At 42.7% G+C, this 16229-nt stretch overlaps 1 protein-coding gene across 2 annotated transcripts in view; it reads left to right on the plus strand.

Moving 5' to 3' along the window:
• Nucleotides 1-16229, plus strand: part of pou6f2 (POU class 6 homeobox 2) — a 567547-nt gene that overhangs the window by 195289 nt on the left and 356029 nt on the right. For both annotated transcript variants that reach the window (XM_087986073.1, XM_043688934.2), the window contains exon 4: nt 2561-2789. In XM_087986073.1, the coding sequence (XP_087842199.1) occupies nt 2561-2789 (229 nt within the window). The remainder of the gene's footprint in view (nt 1-2560; nt 2790-16229) is intronic.

Below are 16229 nucleotides of genomic sequence, written 5' to 3' on the forward strand. Positions count from 1 at the left end.
ATAAAGGCAAATGTTCTGTTGTTTATGGTCATGCTCTATCAGTGTGTGTTTTATGGATAATTTAAATGTGACAGTGGGAATGAGTTAAGGGCATTGCAGTTATTTAACTTTCTTACATTAAAATTAGAAGTCGACATAATGGTATTTAGTCAAGCATTTCCAGCTACCACAGTGAAAATCAAGTTGTGCTTACTATGTTTTTTAGCATTCTCCTCAATGGATTGTGAGCATCATTGCGCTATATACCCTACCTGAGTTACTAAAGAAGAGTTAGGTCTCTTCAAATGCATTTTTTAATCCCCTGGACTTCTTAATCACATGAGGACAACCTGGAGTATGGATAAAGCTTTCTCGATTGAGCTTACAGAATCAGAAACGGTCATGCAGCATCTTATGATGAAACCAAGGACTTTTAATGCAGAGAAAGCAATATAACTAAAAACAATGAACTTCAATGAGCAATGAAACAATGAACCTGCCACATATAATAGAATAAAACACCACCATCAAACTAATCTATCACCAAACCTGGAGGCGAAGATTTTTATTGCTGCATGGGAGCCATTTAGTAACAAATGCATTCAGAGATCATGCATCTATTGGTGCTACATTGCACATTCAGTTTATAAAATTAAGTATCAATGATCTCTCAAATAACCAGAAATAAGAAGTTATAGAAACTGCTGTTTTCAGAAAAATGTGTGGACACGCTTGTGTATGAGTATGCATGTCTGACTCTAAGTGTGCGCCAGCATGTGGGTTGGTAGAGTGTGTGTTTTTGTGAATTTCAAAGAATTCACTCTGCAGTGTTAACAGATTCATGATCTCTTAGCAATCATTGCCTAAAAACAGCCTATATTTTACACCTAATGATAGGGGCTTTATTGTCATGTTCAATGTCGGGTATCAATCTGTAGAAGCATTTTATTATTTTACTCAGAAGCGACCTTCTGCAATGATTAGAAGATTGAGATTTGTATTCTTCAAAGGTTCTAGCAATTTCCCATGTAAGTTAGGTTGCACCAGGGTTTCCAATATTTCCTGAAATTTCCGCCATTTCTAGGTGTTCCCACGGGACTAATAAAGTGTAGACGTTCCATATGTCACTTACTTGGGCATCTGTGTCAGATGGTGAGGCCAACAAGAAATCAAAGACACATAAGTGAAAGGAGAAGAGGCACCTGTGCAAGTGGATCCTGTGGGAAGGTTACCCCAGCTGAAGATTAGATCTGTATCTCTGAAGATAACATAAAACTGGTAATGGCCATGGGGCTACTTGTGGTTCATGAGCTGATTCATTGCTTCTTGGAAATGGCCCAAACAACCCTAATTGGCATTTAAATGCATTGTGCATCCTCATCTGTTGGTTGTTGCCCAAGATACATCCCCTCCAACCTCACTTTGAGTTGCTCCACTGACAGGCTTGGCAGGGTCAATGCTATTGGGTGCAACCCCAGAAAGCAGTCACCCATGGAATTTCAGCCTCATTACATTCACCATACACTCATATTCCAATGTTAACTCTCAAAATACGATGCAATTCACTGTGCACATCAGAAATTACCTTGTACAGGTATATGTTTGTTGTCATGTCATGAAGCAAAGTGAGGCTGGTTCTACATTTTGTATTGGACAATATCATTCCTCATTGAATTGTCACTGAAGTACACAAGTGGTTTTATTTAGGTCAATATAAGTATGCCAAAAAATGGATGGGCTCAGCATTTGTAACCTATTAGTTACTAAACCCTGACCATTAAATAGCAAAAGACTTTAAAACTTATTGCAAGCTTCCAAGAAGTGCACATTCAGATTCCTATAAATGAACACAAATGTTCATTTTAACATCAAAATTTGTTATAATCTGCTGCAATTACACTGACTGCCTTACTTACCGTTATTTGGAGGGGTTTGCAGAACTGGTAGATTCTGTTCATTGCCCGCGGTTTGAACAGATCATTTTAGCGGTCACTCATTATTGAGCCCTCACAGAAGCTAAGAAATGGCAAGTCCAATTCCAACAAATGTACAGTGAGATTTGGCATTATGTAACAGATGAGGTATAATTGAGTGAAGACAGTGAAGGGAACAATCAGCAGTCACTTGTCTTGATTCTGTAATAAGCTGAATAATTAACTACACTGCTCAACATTAGTTTCTTAATCACTTTCAGTAAATTGTGAGTTTTACAATTGTGACAATTACAATCCTAATTTGTAATTTATTAATAAAGAATGAACACTTAATTAAAAATGTTAACCATAATAACCTTAGCAATTGTAACACTGCAGCATGTAATACAAATCGCAAAGTTTGCTACTTATCACCTGCTTGTTTGATCATGGACTTATCTAGATAGGTTGCAAATGCATGAGGATTATGCACCAACTGGCCTTGACTTGAGAAGAAATTAAATCAATTGTATAATTGTGATATTAGAAGCTAGTTAATAAGATGATATTGATAGGCAGTGAGCACTAATGTGCCCAAATTGTAGCTACTATTTAACATAAGGAACATTCATAATGATTGTTCAATTATTCCTTTCTGTTCTTTACAGCCATTGTTGACAGCACAACAGCTAGCTTCAGCTGTGGCAGGAGTGATGCCAACAAGCAATCCTGCCCTCAATCAGCCAATCCTCATACCATTTAATATGGCTGGTCAGCTTGGCAACCAACAGGGCCTCGTCCTCACGCTGCCAGCTGCCAATTTAACCAACATTCAGGGTCTGGTTGCAGCAGCTGCCGCTGGAGGCATTATGACATTACCACTGCAAAACCTGCAAGGTAAGGCAAAAACTTGTGCACAATAAGCTTAAATGTTCTTCTCCCAATAGAAGAGAAACTATATAATTGTACTGACATGTTGGTAATTTCTTTGCAAACTTGATCTGCTTCCACTAAAGTATTATCTAATGTTGACAGCTTATCAAAGGAATCATCAGTAATACTGGACATGTTTTGATCTGTTTATATCTGAGTTTCGTTTTTTTGCTGTAAAAGGATAATTTGCTGTCAGATGTTGAAGGTGTATTTGCCTGTCAATATCATAGACTGGCTTCAGTTCCAACTGATCATTTGCTACTATAATAAGATAACTTATGCTATAGTTTATCTTACATCATTAGCAAAACAGACAATGTACTGGATTGAGAAATGATGGCCAACTATTAATATGGAATCTAGCACTGAAGTGAAGAATATTATTCAATCATTGTGGGTCTACTTTGAGGGATATTATTTAGCCATTAGTATAATTTCTGAGCATCAAGTTAGATGTGCCTTTCATCAATATTTCAATCCCTAGTTTGTGTTAATTTCTGTTGTCTCAGGACTGTGCCTCTGTATTCACAGAGGATGGAATGTCCTAAACAAATGCTGTTTTACTGTAATTCTGAATAGTAAAATCCACTACAGTGCCAGTGTTTGTAAAATAAACATTTGTTGTTTCTTCATATGAAGATTTTCCCGTTTAATTTATCTGTATCCAGACCTGATATTGAATCCAGCAGAATGAAACTTGCAGCTGCTGTTGCCAGGTATCTCTGAACCAATCCCATTTTCTGGAATCAATTACAATTACAAATCCAATGGCATTAGTAGACAACGGTGGTACAGCGTAGCTCAGTTTCAATATTGTTAGGAAGATCTAACAAGCAAAGAAAAATATTGTCATTGTCAGCCATTTGTATTGCAGAAGCAAATACCCCAGTCTTTTTGATTTAATCTACTTCCAACATCCTACTGATTCCGGCACCATGGATATATGGAAGGTGCTGAGGCAGACATGTGAGAATGGTGGTTCTGTCTATGATAGGATTACAGCATTTGCACATGTCAATCCAATTACGGTTTTGCCTATTATGCATGAATACAAATGAGCCAGACATTTCAATGGGGCAGAAAGGGGCAGTCTCCAAGATAATTTATTCTTGCCCACTCCATATTGAACATAATTATCCCCCAAAATCTGTAGAGAGTCGGGAATTTGTCAGATAGAGGACATGAATAAAATGCAAGAACAGAAAGTAGGCAGTATATTTTTATATATGGTGAGATGTGAAGTTGTAGAAAGCAGTTCCAGAGCTATTGATTGAAGCGGAAACCATGTTACATTGAAGAATAGATTGGTGGTTGAAAGAAAAGAAATAAAGAAATATGAGTACATGGTGGGAAAGTGCGAGTAGAATTACACTTATGCAGAATGAATATCAGAATAGATTATTTAGGTCAAACTGTAACAATGTTGTTATTTCAATATAATTCCAGAAAATCCCAAAACATTTCCACAAAATTGTGAGAGCTTTACAAAGGATAAATCATGGGCTGGCATGAATTTATGAAGTTGGTAAATAAACTAACGCTCATTTTTTTCACAATAAAATATCTTGCACAGTGCTGGACTATTGGCTAGGAAGCAGACTTCCAGCCAATTCTGACACAACCAATGTGATATGCCATTTTGGTGAGAACATTTATGGAAGCATTACTTGCGTACTTTAGGAGGACACAGAGTTATTGGTTGGTGATATCTGTTGGTATGTAAATGTTGACTTGATGCCAGCAGTACTACTTTGGATCTTGTGCATTGACTAGCAAAAAGGACCCCACCAACCAAAGTCATTTAAGGTCATCCAGCTTGCAGGTTAGTCATTTATTATTTTTATTGGCTTTTTTTTTTGAATTGTTGGAAGTAATAGGTGTTTGGAGGGGAGGCTTAAAATTAGCGAAATCTGCATGGACTTGTGCTGGATGTGGCAAGGTGTTAGGTACCACTTTGAGGACTATGGCTTCAGCATATTCCTACAATGGGTGTCATAGTAACAGTCCCACTTTTGAGAGATATCAAAGAAAATCAGAAGCTCGCAGGGGGAGGGGCTACATAATTGGGTATTTCTAAGGAGGTCCGACCCAGGTAGGCTCTGCTGGGATACTTCTGTCTCCAAGGTAAAAACAATGACTGCAGATGCTGGAAACCAGATTCTGGATCAGTGGTGCTGGAAGAGCACAGCAATTCAGGCAGCATCCGAGGACAGGCAAAATCAACGTTTCGGGCAAAAGCCCTTCATCAGGAATAAAGGCAGAGAGCCTGAAGCGTGGAGAGATAAGCTAGAGGAGGGTGGGGGTGGGGATAGAGTAGCATAGAGTACAATAGGTCAGTGGGGGAGGAGATGAAGGTGATAGGTCAGGGAGGAGAGGGTGGAATGGATAGGTGGAAAAGGAGCTGGGCAGGTCGGACAAGTCCGGACAAGTCAAGGGGACAATGTTGAGCTGGAGGTTAGAAACTAGGATGAGGTGGGGGAAGGGGAAATGAGGAAGCTGTTGAAGTCCACATTGATGCCCTGGGGTTGAAGTGTTCCGAGGCGGAAGATGAGGCGTTCTTCTTCCATGCGTCTGGTGGTGAGGGAGCGGCGGTGGAGGAGGCCCAGCACCTCCATATCCTCGGCAGAGTAGGAGGGGGAGTTGAAATGTTGGGCCGCGGGGCGGTTTAGTTGATTGGTGCGGGTGTGTCGGAGATGTTCCCTAAAGCGCTCTGCTAGGAGGCGCCCAGTCTCCCCAATGTAGAGGAGACCGCATCGGGAGCAACGGATACAATAAATGATATTAGAGGATTTGCAGGTAAAACTTTGATGGATGTGGAAGGCTCCTTTAGGGCCTTGGATGGAGGTGAGGGAGGAGGTGTGGGCACAGGTTTTACAGTTCCTGCGGTGGCAGGGGAAAGTGCCAGGATGGGAGGGTGGGTCGTAGGGGGGCGTGGACCTGACCAGGTAGTCACGGAAGGAACGGTCTTTGCGGAAGGCGGAGAGGGGTGGGGAGGGAAATATATCCCTGGTGGTGGGGTCTGTTTGGAGGTGGCGGAAATGTCGGCGGATGATTTGTTTTATGCGAAGGTTGGTAGGGTGGAAGGTGAGCACCAGGGGCGTTCTGTCCTTGTTGCGGTTGGAGGGGTTGGGTCTGAGGGCGGAGGTGCGGGATGTGGACGAGATGCGTTGGAGGGCATCTTTAACCACGTGGGAAGGGAAATTGCGGTCTCTAAAGAAGGAGGCCATCTGGTGTGTTCTATGGTGGAACTGGTCCTCCTGGGAGCAGATACGGCAGAGGTGGAGGGATTGGGAATACGAGATGGCATTTTTGCAAGAGATAGGGTGGGAAGAGGTGTAATCCAGGTAGCTGTGGGAGTCGGTGGGTTTGTAGAAAATGTCAGTGTCAAGTCGGTCGTCACTGATGGAGATGGAGAGGTCCAGGAAGGGGAGGGAGGTGTCAGAGATGGTCCAGGTAAATTTAAGGTCAGGGTGGAATGTGTTGGTGAAGTTGATGAATTGCTCAACCTCCTCGCGGGAGCACGAGGTGGCGCCAATGCAGTCATCAATGTAGCGGAGGAAGAGGTGGGGAGTGGTGCCGGTGTAATTACGGAAGATCAACTGCTCTACATAGCCAACAAAGACACAGGCATAGCTGGGGCCCATACGTGTGCCCATGGCTACCCCTTTGGTCTGGAGGAAGTGGGAGGATTCAAAGGAGAAATTGTTAAGGGTGAGGACCAGTTCGGCCAAACGAATGAGAGTGTCGGTGGAGGGGTACTGTTGGGAACGTCTGGAGAGGAAAAAACGGAGGGCTTGGAGGCCCTGGTCATGGCGGATAGAGGTGTAGAGGGATTGGATATCCATGGTGAAGATGAGGCGTTGGGGGCCGGGGAGACGGAAGTCTTGGAGGAGGTGTAGGGCGTGGGTGGTGTCTCGAACGTATGTGGGGAGTTCCTGGACTAGGGGGGATAGGACAGTGTCGAGGTAGGTAGAGATGAGTTCAGTGGGGCAGGAGCATGCTGAGACAATGGGTCGGCCAGGGTGGTCAGGCTTGTGGATCTTGGGAAGGAGGTAGAACCGGGCAGTGCGGGGTTCCCGGACTATGAGATTGGAAGCTGTGGGTGAGAGATCTCCTGAGGTGATGAGGTTCTGTATGGTCTGGGAGATAATGGTTTGGTGATGGGGGGTGGGGTCATGGTCAAGGGGGCGGTAGGAAGAGGTGTCCTCGAGTTGGCGTTTGGCTTCAGCGGTGTAGAGGTCAGTGCGCCAGACTACCACTGCGCCCCCTTTATCCGCTGGCTTGATGGTGAGGTCGGGATTGGAGCAGAGGGATTGGAGGGCTGCGCGTTGTGAGGGTGAGAGGTTGGAGTGGGGGAGGGGGGTCGACAGGTTGAGGCGGATAATGTCCCGGCGGCAGTTGGAAATGAAGAGGTCAAGGGCAGGTATTAGGCCAGCGCGGGGTGTCCAGGTGGATGCAGTGTGTTGGAGGTGGGCGAAGGGGTCCTCGGAAGATGGCCGGGAATCCTGATTGTGAAAGTAAGCTCGGAGGCAGAGGCGACGGAAGAATTGTTCAATGTCACGGCGTGTATTAAATTCCTTGATGCGTGGACGGAGGGGGACGAAGGTGAGTCCTTTGCTGAGGACTGATCATTCGTCCTCAGTGAGGGGGAGGTCTGGAGGGATGGTGAAAACTCGGCAGGGTTGGGAGCTGGGAGCTGGTGTGGGTGTGGAGCTGGGAGTGGGGTCGAAGCCAGTACCTGGAGTGGGTGTGATGGTGGGGGGAATGGGGGTAGAGTCATGAGCAGGGGTAGTGTTCCCCTCAGGGTTCTGGGGGGTGGGGATAGTGACAGTGGGGTCTGTGGGGGGCGTGTCAGCAGAATGCAGGTGAGTGGCGCTGGTGGGGGCGGAAGTCGTGGCAGACACGGCAGTAGGGGTGGTGGAAGTTACTGAGCGTGTGGCATCAGCGATAATGTAAGGGGCGGAAGTGGCTGTTGGAGTGGCCATAATGGGGGCAGAAGTGACATCATCAATCAGCGTGGGGGTGGTAGCTGCATCAGCCGCGTGGCTAATGGTGTTTCCGAGGCCAGGGGAATCTTCTGGAATGTTTGAGGAGCGCTGGTTATGGAGGTGGGTAGATAAATGTTTGTTGTACTTACAGTTTTTGATGTTTGAGATGGAATTGAAATACTGTTTGTTGAGAGTATGGATTCTCCTGCTCCAACCAAACCATGAGTTTAGCACCTGTGATTCACCAAGGAAGTGTCCACTGAACTTGCAAGCAGACTTGCAGCTGCTTGAAGATACATAATGGTGCCAGTAGGATGGAATTGATCATAGTCCTCAACTTCCTTCTAGACTGGAACAAGTGATATAGCTAGCATCTCAAAGTGTGACAGCTGTCACTGTATCCTGATGATAAGTGTTCTGTACACAAAGGATTGAGATTTTAATGCCCTCCTTATGGATAGAGAAAGAGGAGTAGCATGGACACAAATGACTTTTCAAAGATAATGGGCTTCCTCAAAGTGCAAAATGTTATCAACTGTACAGACATGGCTTTGCAACTACCTCATGCCATTGCTGAGATGTTATCATTTGTTCAGCGCAGATTCTGTCCAACCATGTCCAGCACATAATGTTGGTGAATGGCAATCATTATTGGGGTGGCGCAGTAGCACCGTGGTTAGCACTGTTGCCTCGCAATGCCAGGGATCCGGGTTCAATTCCAGCCTCAGGCAACTGTTTGCACATTCTCCCCCTGCTTGTGTGGGTTTGCTCCGGGTGCTCTGGTTTCCTCCTAAAGTCCGAAGATGTGACCATGTTGAATTGCCCATAGTGTTCAGGGATGTGTAGGTTAGGTGCATTAGCCAGGGGAAATACAGGGTTACAGTAGTAGAGTAGAGCGGTGAAACTGAGTGGGATGCCCTGCAAAGAATGGGTGTGGACTTGTTGGGCCAAATGGCCTGTTTCCACACTGGAGGGATGCCATGGATTATTGTAAAAGTCTTGATGCGTACATTCTGTTTCATCTGTTGCCAAAGGGATTGAACCAAAGAGAAGCTGTGAACAGTAAGTGCTATCTACTCTACATAAAACTGATGACTGCCCTCTGCAACCTAATCATTCATGGCAAGGAGTCCTATAGTGAGAGTAATGCTGCCATGAGAAAAATCAGCAAGCAACCTCAATCATTTAGTGAGCCATCCATTGCTCACTGAAGTGGAAGCAGTATTTCTCAGTGCCACATTTTCTGCACCTGGCATTCATGAGGGCACAGCCTTTGTGACCACACATTGAGCAACAATGCTTCTCTTAGGAGGGGAGGGATAAGGAAGAAGAAGAGATGGAAAGGTAAGATAGGTAACTTATCGGTGTTTTGAATGGACCTTCTGTAAACCTCCTGTTTTGATTGCTCTACAATCCCTAACCACACCACAGTGTGCTATTGGCCAAATTCAGAAAATAACCGATTAAAGTCATCTGGATCCTTGGCATCAGAACTCGTGTTGTAACTAACTTGTTCGGTACTAACATGAGTCTTTACCCTTTTTCTGGCCCATTTGTATCCGGTGACTCAGCACTTGAAGATTCAACCTTTATGCTACCCTCCTAAATTTATGAAAAGCCAATATCTGAGATGGTGATGACTGATCGACGAAGTGATGATGTTTTTTCATCTTCCAGTGTATTCTCCTCCTTGGCCTTCAGTTACCTGAACCAGTGTCTTGCCAGGTCACTGTGCTTGGTTGTCTAAAAGCATTAAGAATGGTTGAGGTGAGGAAAGGGAATAGGCAAACAGAAGGCTGGAAGAATACAGCAAGCCAGAAAACATCAGGAGGTGGAGAAGTCAACATTTCGGTGTAACCATTCAGGAATCCTGACTGAGTTCACAACTGAGAGAGGCAGAGAACTTCTTCAAAGTCAACATCCTTTGGAGAGACTTCGCTGTGGTACAAAAAACACTCTCAGATGCAGGAATCTAAAGGAGACAAGCAGGAGGCTGGAAGAACATAGCAAGCCAGGCAGCATCAGGAGGAGGAGAAGTTGATGTTTCAGGTATAACCCTTCACCAGGAAACAGGAAAGTGAGAGCAAACAAGTGGTACATGGTTTACATCATTTGCAGCTGAACAGATTATGGAAAACAGTTCAAGGGGATGTGAGAAAATTAATTCGGCAAGAGCACATCACTAGCCTCGATAGTTTCAGAAAGGCCACTGGCCACTGCCTTAGCGACAGCTGCCCCAGTTATTTCCAGCATCATCGCCTTGTGATTGGTAAGCACCTGTAGCCATGTCTGGTTCATGCTGTTTAGGTGCTTCTGCCACCTATTATGTACTTAGTCCTACAAGAGAAAGGGAAGCATGCCTGTGTTTGGAGTATCCGCATATGTTTGAGTGATATGATTGCCACTGTTGAATATTGCATTTGTTCAAGCTGTGAAATTTGAATATGCAGTTGAAAGCAGTTTTTAGATGTGAAAGATTGATGGGAAGCAATGTTTGTGCAGTATGAATTGTGGTTATGACTCAGAGGTAGGAACACTCTGACCGCATTAGAAGTTACTTGGTAATTTTTTTTTCTTTCTGTATCCAGAAGTGCTCTTACACACAACAGAACATTATTTTGGTGGTATTTTTTCAACTATTAACCATCACTAGTAAATCACCCATGTTTTCCAATTAATTAATTTACATGCAATGCCTGTTAATGGTGGTTAGCTGTTTATTTTTTTTCAAGTAACCTATTTTTCTAATCATTTCTGCCCAGAGATGTTATCATACATGTCTGGAGCGGGTGCAACTTGAACCAGGGTCTGCTGGTCCATGGGTAGGGGTGCTACCACTGCGTCATAAGAGACCTCTATAAAATCAGATGGAAAATTTTGACCTATGTCCAAGAAACACCAGATGGACTACCTTTGTAGATACTTTTAAACAATCCATTCAGACATGTTATCACATACCCCTGGAGCAGTGGACCTGGTAGCCCAGAGGCAGGGCCTCTACTACTGTGCCACAAGATGACCAATGATGGTTTAAATTGAGGGTTACCACATCTAGGTAAGGTGAGACCTTTGTGGTAACCTCAACCAGAGCAGGAAATGAACCCACATTGTTAGCATTACAAACCAGCCATCCAGCGAACTGAACTGGGTTTTAGGCATTAACTGGGTGATTTGGCGATGGGAAGAAGAACACTTTTGGATACTAAAAGAAAACCAGAGAACATTTGCTGGGCTTTTGCGGCACACTGGTGGTGTGCACATTTCTGAGCCAGGAGACCAGGTATCAAGTCAGGCCTGCTTCCGAGGTGTATAATAATATCTCTGAACTGTTTGATTCAGAAATCGAAACCTAAGAATAGTTGAACTCTATGGTGCAGTGGCAATGTCCCTACCTCTGAGTCAGCAGGCCTGCCAGCATTTAACCAGGTGCTTATTTTTGGTTCCAGTGCCAGGATTTTTGGGAGTCCTGGCAGTGGCCAGTTCTTCAATCAGTGATAAATAAGAGGGCACGGTACCCTAGTGACATGGTGCAAAGTTAATGAAGTGGATTTGGAAGATGGTGTGAGAAAACTTGCTCAGGTTTGTGGAAAGAAACCCTCCATGAAACTCACCAACAATGACACTTGGCTGATTTCTGGTAAGATTCAGCCCTATCATTGTATTTTGGGTGTAAACATAAATTCCAGTTGAGATCTCCTGCATTTGCTGTTCATGTATTTGTTGGTAATTTGCCATTGTTTGCTTCCTGACTATTTTGAGTTTATTTAAGTTCCCCATGATGTTTTTCCCCTGTTTTTGTTTGTTAGTACCACATGGTCTTGTTTGATGTTCCTCCTTATGTATTGTCCCTCAATTGACTGTGGTTGTTTCTTTGATCTTTGTTGCGACACTCCTGTAATCTGAATCAAGTCAATCCCATCTGAAAACCCCCGTGAGCAGGAGTACTGAGCTGTTATGCCTCTCCTTTGCTGGTTAGACCACAACTTGAGTGACATGTGTAATTCTGGTCTCTACATTATGAAAAGGATGTAATTGCATTAAAGATGGCTCACAGTGGATTTACAAGGATGTTGCCAGTTCTGGAAAATTGCAACAATGTGGAAAGATTGGATGGGTGGGGTCATTCTCCTTAAGGAGCCTGAGGGCAAGTTTGATTGTGAGGTATAAAACTGAGAGGCCTGGATAAAGTGGATGGGAAATGTCTATTTACCTTTGAAGAAAGGTAAATGAGTAGGGAACATAGATTTAAAATGATTCATAGAAGTTTAGAAAGAAGATGAGCACTTGTTTATTTCATCCAAAAGGTGGTGAGATTGTGGAACTCACTTGCTGAAAGTGTAGTTAAGATAGAAACTTCAGATTTATTCAAGAGATCTCTGGATATGTGCCTGAAATGCCATAACCTGCAGGGCTACAGAATAAATGCTGCAAAGTGGGATTAGGCTGGGTGGCTCGTTTTTCAGACAGTGCAGACACATAGGGCAAGTCCTTTTTCTTCACTGTAATCCTTCCATGGTACTATTACCAAATCTCTTACAGAATTTATTTTTAAGCATTGAAGATGTCAATCATTCACAAACTGATGAGCTTGCAGTCTTTTGATGAAGGAGGTTCGGCTTATACCAACTTCCTTGATTCGTATTATGTCTTGAATTTTGCTGTCCCAGCTTTTATTTTCAGTGTTAGCATTTTCCCAGCGAAGTGCTTGTATATAGTTCTTTAATTCACTGATTCAAGAACAATGTTCCATAGAATCATTGTTTAACCATAATGTGAGAAATATTCATCTTCCTAGATCAGCTCTGTATTAACATTTATAACCTTACACAGTTTTATTTTGTTGACTGTTTGACTTCGTATTACAGTGCTAAGATTTAACAACATTAAACTGTGCCCATGTACAAAACAAAAGCATATTGATAACATAGATTAGTAATTGAGGAGAATTCGCTCATTTTTATCTCAAATAAGTCACAGCATTAAAAAATTAACAGTTAAACCCATGCACATTGATCTGAAACCACTAGGCAAAATGTTGTGGCCAGACTGAGCTCCCTTTCCATTGATCTAGACTCTGTTTAAATCTCAGAAGGGGAATTATTTGTTCATGGATTGTGGCACATATTATCTTGATTCCTCAGTACTTTTCCGGTTGTATGTCTAGTGTAGCTAAATCTCTATTACTTATCAGCTGGATTTTTTTAGCAGGGCAAAACACGTCTGGCCTTTTTCTGGGTGCAGAATCCAGAGGGGAACAGCCACTCTGTGATTTTCATGGGCACCCCTTTAAGAACTTGGAGACAGATTTGCAGCCGGGCACTAGAGGACCAATCTGGAGACTGCTTCAGAAAATTAGAGCAAATGATATCGGAACAGAACTAGGCCATTCAGCCCATCAAGTCTGCTCTGCCATTTGATCATGGCTGATATGTTTCTCAATCCTATTCTCTTGCCTTTTTCCCATAACCTTTGATTCCTGAACTAATGAGGAATCCTGTCTATCTCTATCTTAAATACACTCAGTGACTTGGCCTCTAGTGCCTTCTGTGGAAATAAGTTGGATAGATTCACCTTCATATAGTGAAGAAATTCCTTCTCATCTCAGTCCTAAAGGGTTGTCCTTCCACTCTGACGCTGAGACTACCCCATCATCCTTCTCAACTTCATCAAGTACAGACCCAGACTCTTGACTGTTCCACATATGACAAGCCCTTCATTTCTAGGATCTGTTGATAGTCTTTGTTCTAGGTTTTGTTGGTGAGACTACTCTACAATTGACCAGTGTGTTGCTTCAATCATCTTTTTCTAGTTTCTTTCACTGTTGGTGAAAGACGCAAGGTGGCTGGTACACATAAAATTTCTATGACTTATCACTTAAAGTCACAGCATACAACAACTATTTTGGCAAAGATAAACTGGTTTTCTTCAGGTTTACAGTGAGTTTTGACTGCAGAGAGCAGAGAGAGACAGTCTCCAAGCTGACAATGAACTGAACACTTCTATTTATCTGTAAATTGTTCACAGCTTCAAGCTGTGCAGTTACCTCAGAAACAATCACATAGTTGTTATCAGACAAAAAGTCTGTGCCTTTGATAACTGATTATTACTCCATAGACTAATCAACTCTTATTGCCAGCAAAACTTTATCATCACACCCCCTTGGTTCCATTTTGTCTGCAACTCTGCAATTTCTGATTAATAAAATTGTTGTTTACATGATACCTGGCAATAGGTTACTTGCTCTTAAAACAGGTTACTTGCTTTTCAAACACTGGTTTGTAAAGCACTTCTTCCTCATTTTAGTCCCCAGTTTTATTTTAAAGACAAAATAAAAATATACACCTCCTACATCAGTTCCAAAGTGCTAGGGGTAGGGTTAGGGTTAGCTGCATGACTAGGAATCCACTGCTGAAGGATTGTCATTTTTCTGCACCTAGGGTAGGTCATGGTTTTTGTTGTGACTTGAACCCAGCAAGTGGGTGGTGTCCAGGTTGGTCAGGACAGGGGAGGAGGATACAGGGTAGCTTATGTTGAGTGGGCCTCCATTGCACACAGGGCGCCTGAACAGCAGAAATAGCCCCTTTCAACCAGCAAAAAGGCTCAACAATAGCAGTGGGAAGAAGCCTTCAGCTGGCCATTAATTAGCCACTTAAAAACCTCAATTGGCCTAAGAAGAGGCAGGTCACCTAATGATTACCGTGGTGCTATTAAAGTCCTAATGTAGGTGGCTGGATCATGGGCATATTGCTGCTGTGATGATACCCAATTTTGGCTTTGCCCCACCCTATGTCTCCTGGTCTACTCACACGGAGACTTAAAATTCCACTCATGGTCCTTCCACCCTCTGCATGTGACTGTATTTCTCATTTGCTTCAGATGTTCCCTCCAAATCTACCTGTTGCCCTTGAGGGCTATAAAAATCATCAAAGAGCAAACTTGGATTATTCCAATAATGCAGCTGGATCCAGAATGTTTGAACTTCCTCTTCACACATTCTCAGTTGCAGTTAATCCCCAATTACCAAAAACAAAACTATTTTGCCTTGTTACATTTTGAAGGCTACCTAACTTTGTTTTTTTTTGAAAAAGCTTTGTTTTTACTTTGAAGTTTCTCATTGCCTGCAAATCTGTCCATTCCAGAGAATGTTTTCACTTTCATCAATCTCAATATGAATTTATGGCAAGCTCAAGGAGCTAAGATCTTTCTGGAGTTTATTGCATTTGCTGGTTTTATTCTTACCTTTATGTGATTGTCCTTGTCTTCAGAAAGCAGTAGAATAGCACTACATTCGACTTGGACATTTAAGTGCCAAACCAATTTATTAAACAGTAAAAAAATAAGTGGGATGTAGTGGTGAGACAGTAAATATATTTTACTATAGTTGTTCAAATTAGCTAGCTCACCAGGTAATAGAAAATAAAAAGTTATTTGCAATTGCTGTGCTAAACTATCTTGAAGGCAATATCCTTGCATAGTGCTTCCTTCTCTTTTCCTTATGTTTATCTTACCCGACTGTCAAATTTTAAAGGCTGTCGACAAAATCCCAAATCTAGGTAAGACAGGTTGATAAATAATTTCAAAAAAATGACAGGGGCTAAGGAGATTTAATCAACTATCTGTTAAATTCAAAAAAAATGCTGACAATCATAGATGAGGTTTAATCCCAGATGATGTTAGTTTTTGAAGAGAAAGGTTTAGCCCCTCCCCGAGATGTCAGGCATTGACAACCTTAATAAAAACTGTAGCATTTGAATCCAGTCGTCATCACAAAATTAAAGAAGCTGATATCAAAGCAAATCACAAAAGAAGGTTAATTTATAACTGTTATTTTTTGATATAACTCATTTATTTTTATGAAATTTAATTAGGTGGAATTTTCACCATCCTGATGTAGCAAGGAAATTGGGAAAATACAGCAAGAATGAAAAAGTCAGAATCCAAATACCAATATAGTCCTCTTGATTTTCCCCTGAAGCTTGAAATGGTAGGTTCATTGTCTTGCTATTGAGCTGCGACAACCTTAATTCCACATTTCATTAAATTCCCAACCCATTTTGCAGAGACGTCACTTCAAATTCTCCCTTTCCCCAAAAAGGGATTCCCATTGTGTAACTTAGAGGAAGTACTTAGTAACTGAAGCTGCTGTTTGCTTGTACTGGTCATCCAACTGTGTCTTTTATCACAGTGTCCCTGCATTCTCTGTGGGCAACGTCCTCCTCGACATTTCATCCACCCAAGTTAGGACTGGCATATACCAGCTTCACCACAAAATACTAGCTTTCAGACTACCTCATACTCCACTGCAGCCCTTCAACATTTTACTTTGGAGCTCAGGGACTTGCATGCTTCTGTCATGCTGCTTTGCACACAAGGATGCATCTCATACACTTGCATAGGATGCATCTTATGGCTCTTA

Source organism: Chiloscyllium plagiosum, unplaced genomic scaffold (assembly GCF_037043375.1).
Source record: "Chiloscyllium plagiosum isolate Xiang-an unplaced genomic scaffold, Cpla_swu_hap1 HiC_scaffold_4, whole genome shotgun sequence".
NCBI classification, from domain to species: Eukaryota; Metazoa; Chordata; class Chondrichthyes; order Orectolobiformes; family Hemiscylliidae; genus Chiloscyllium; species Chiloscyllium plagiosum.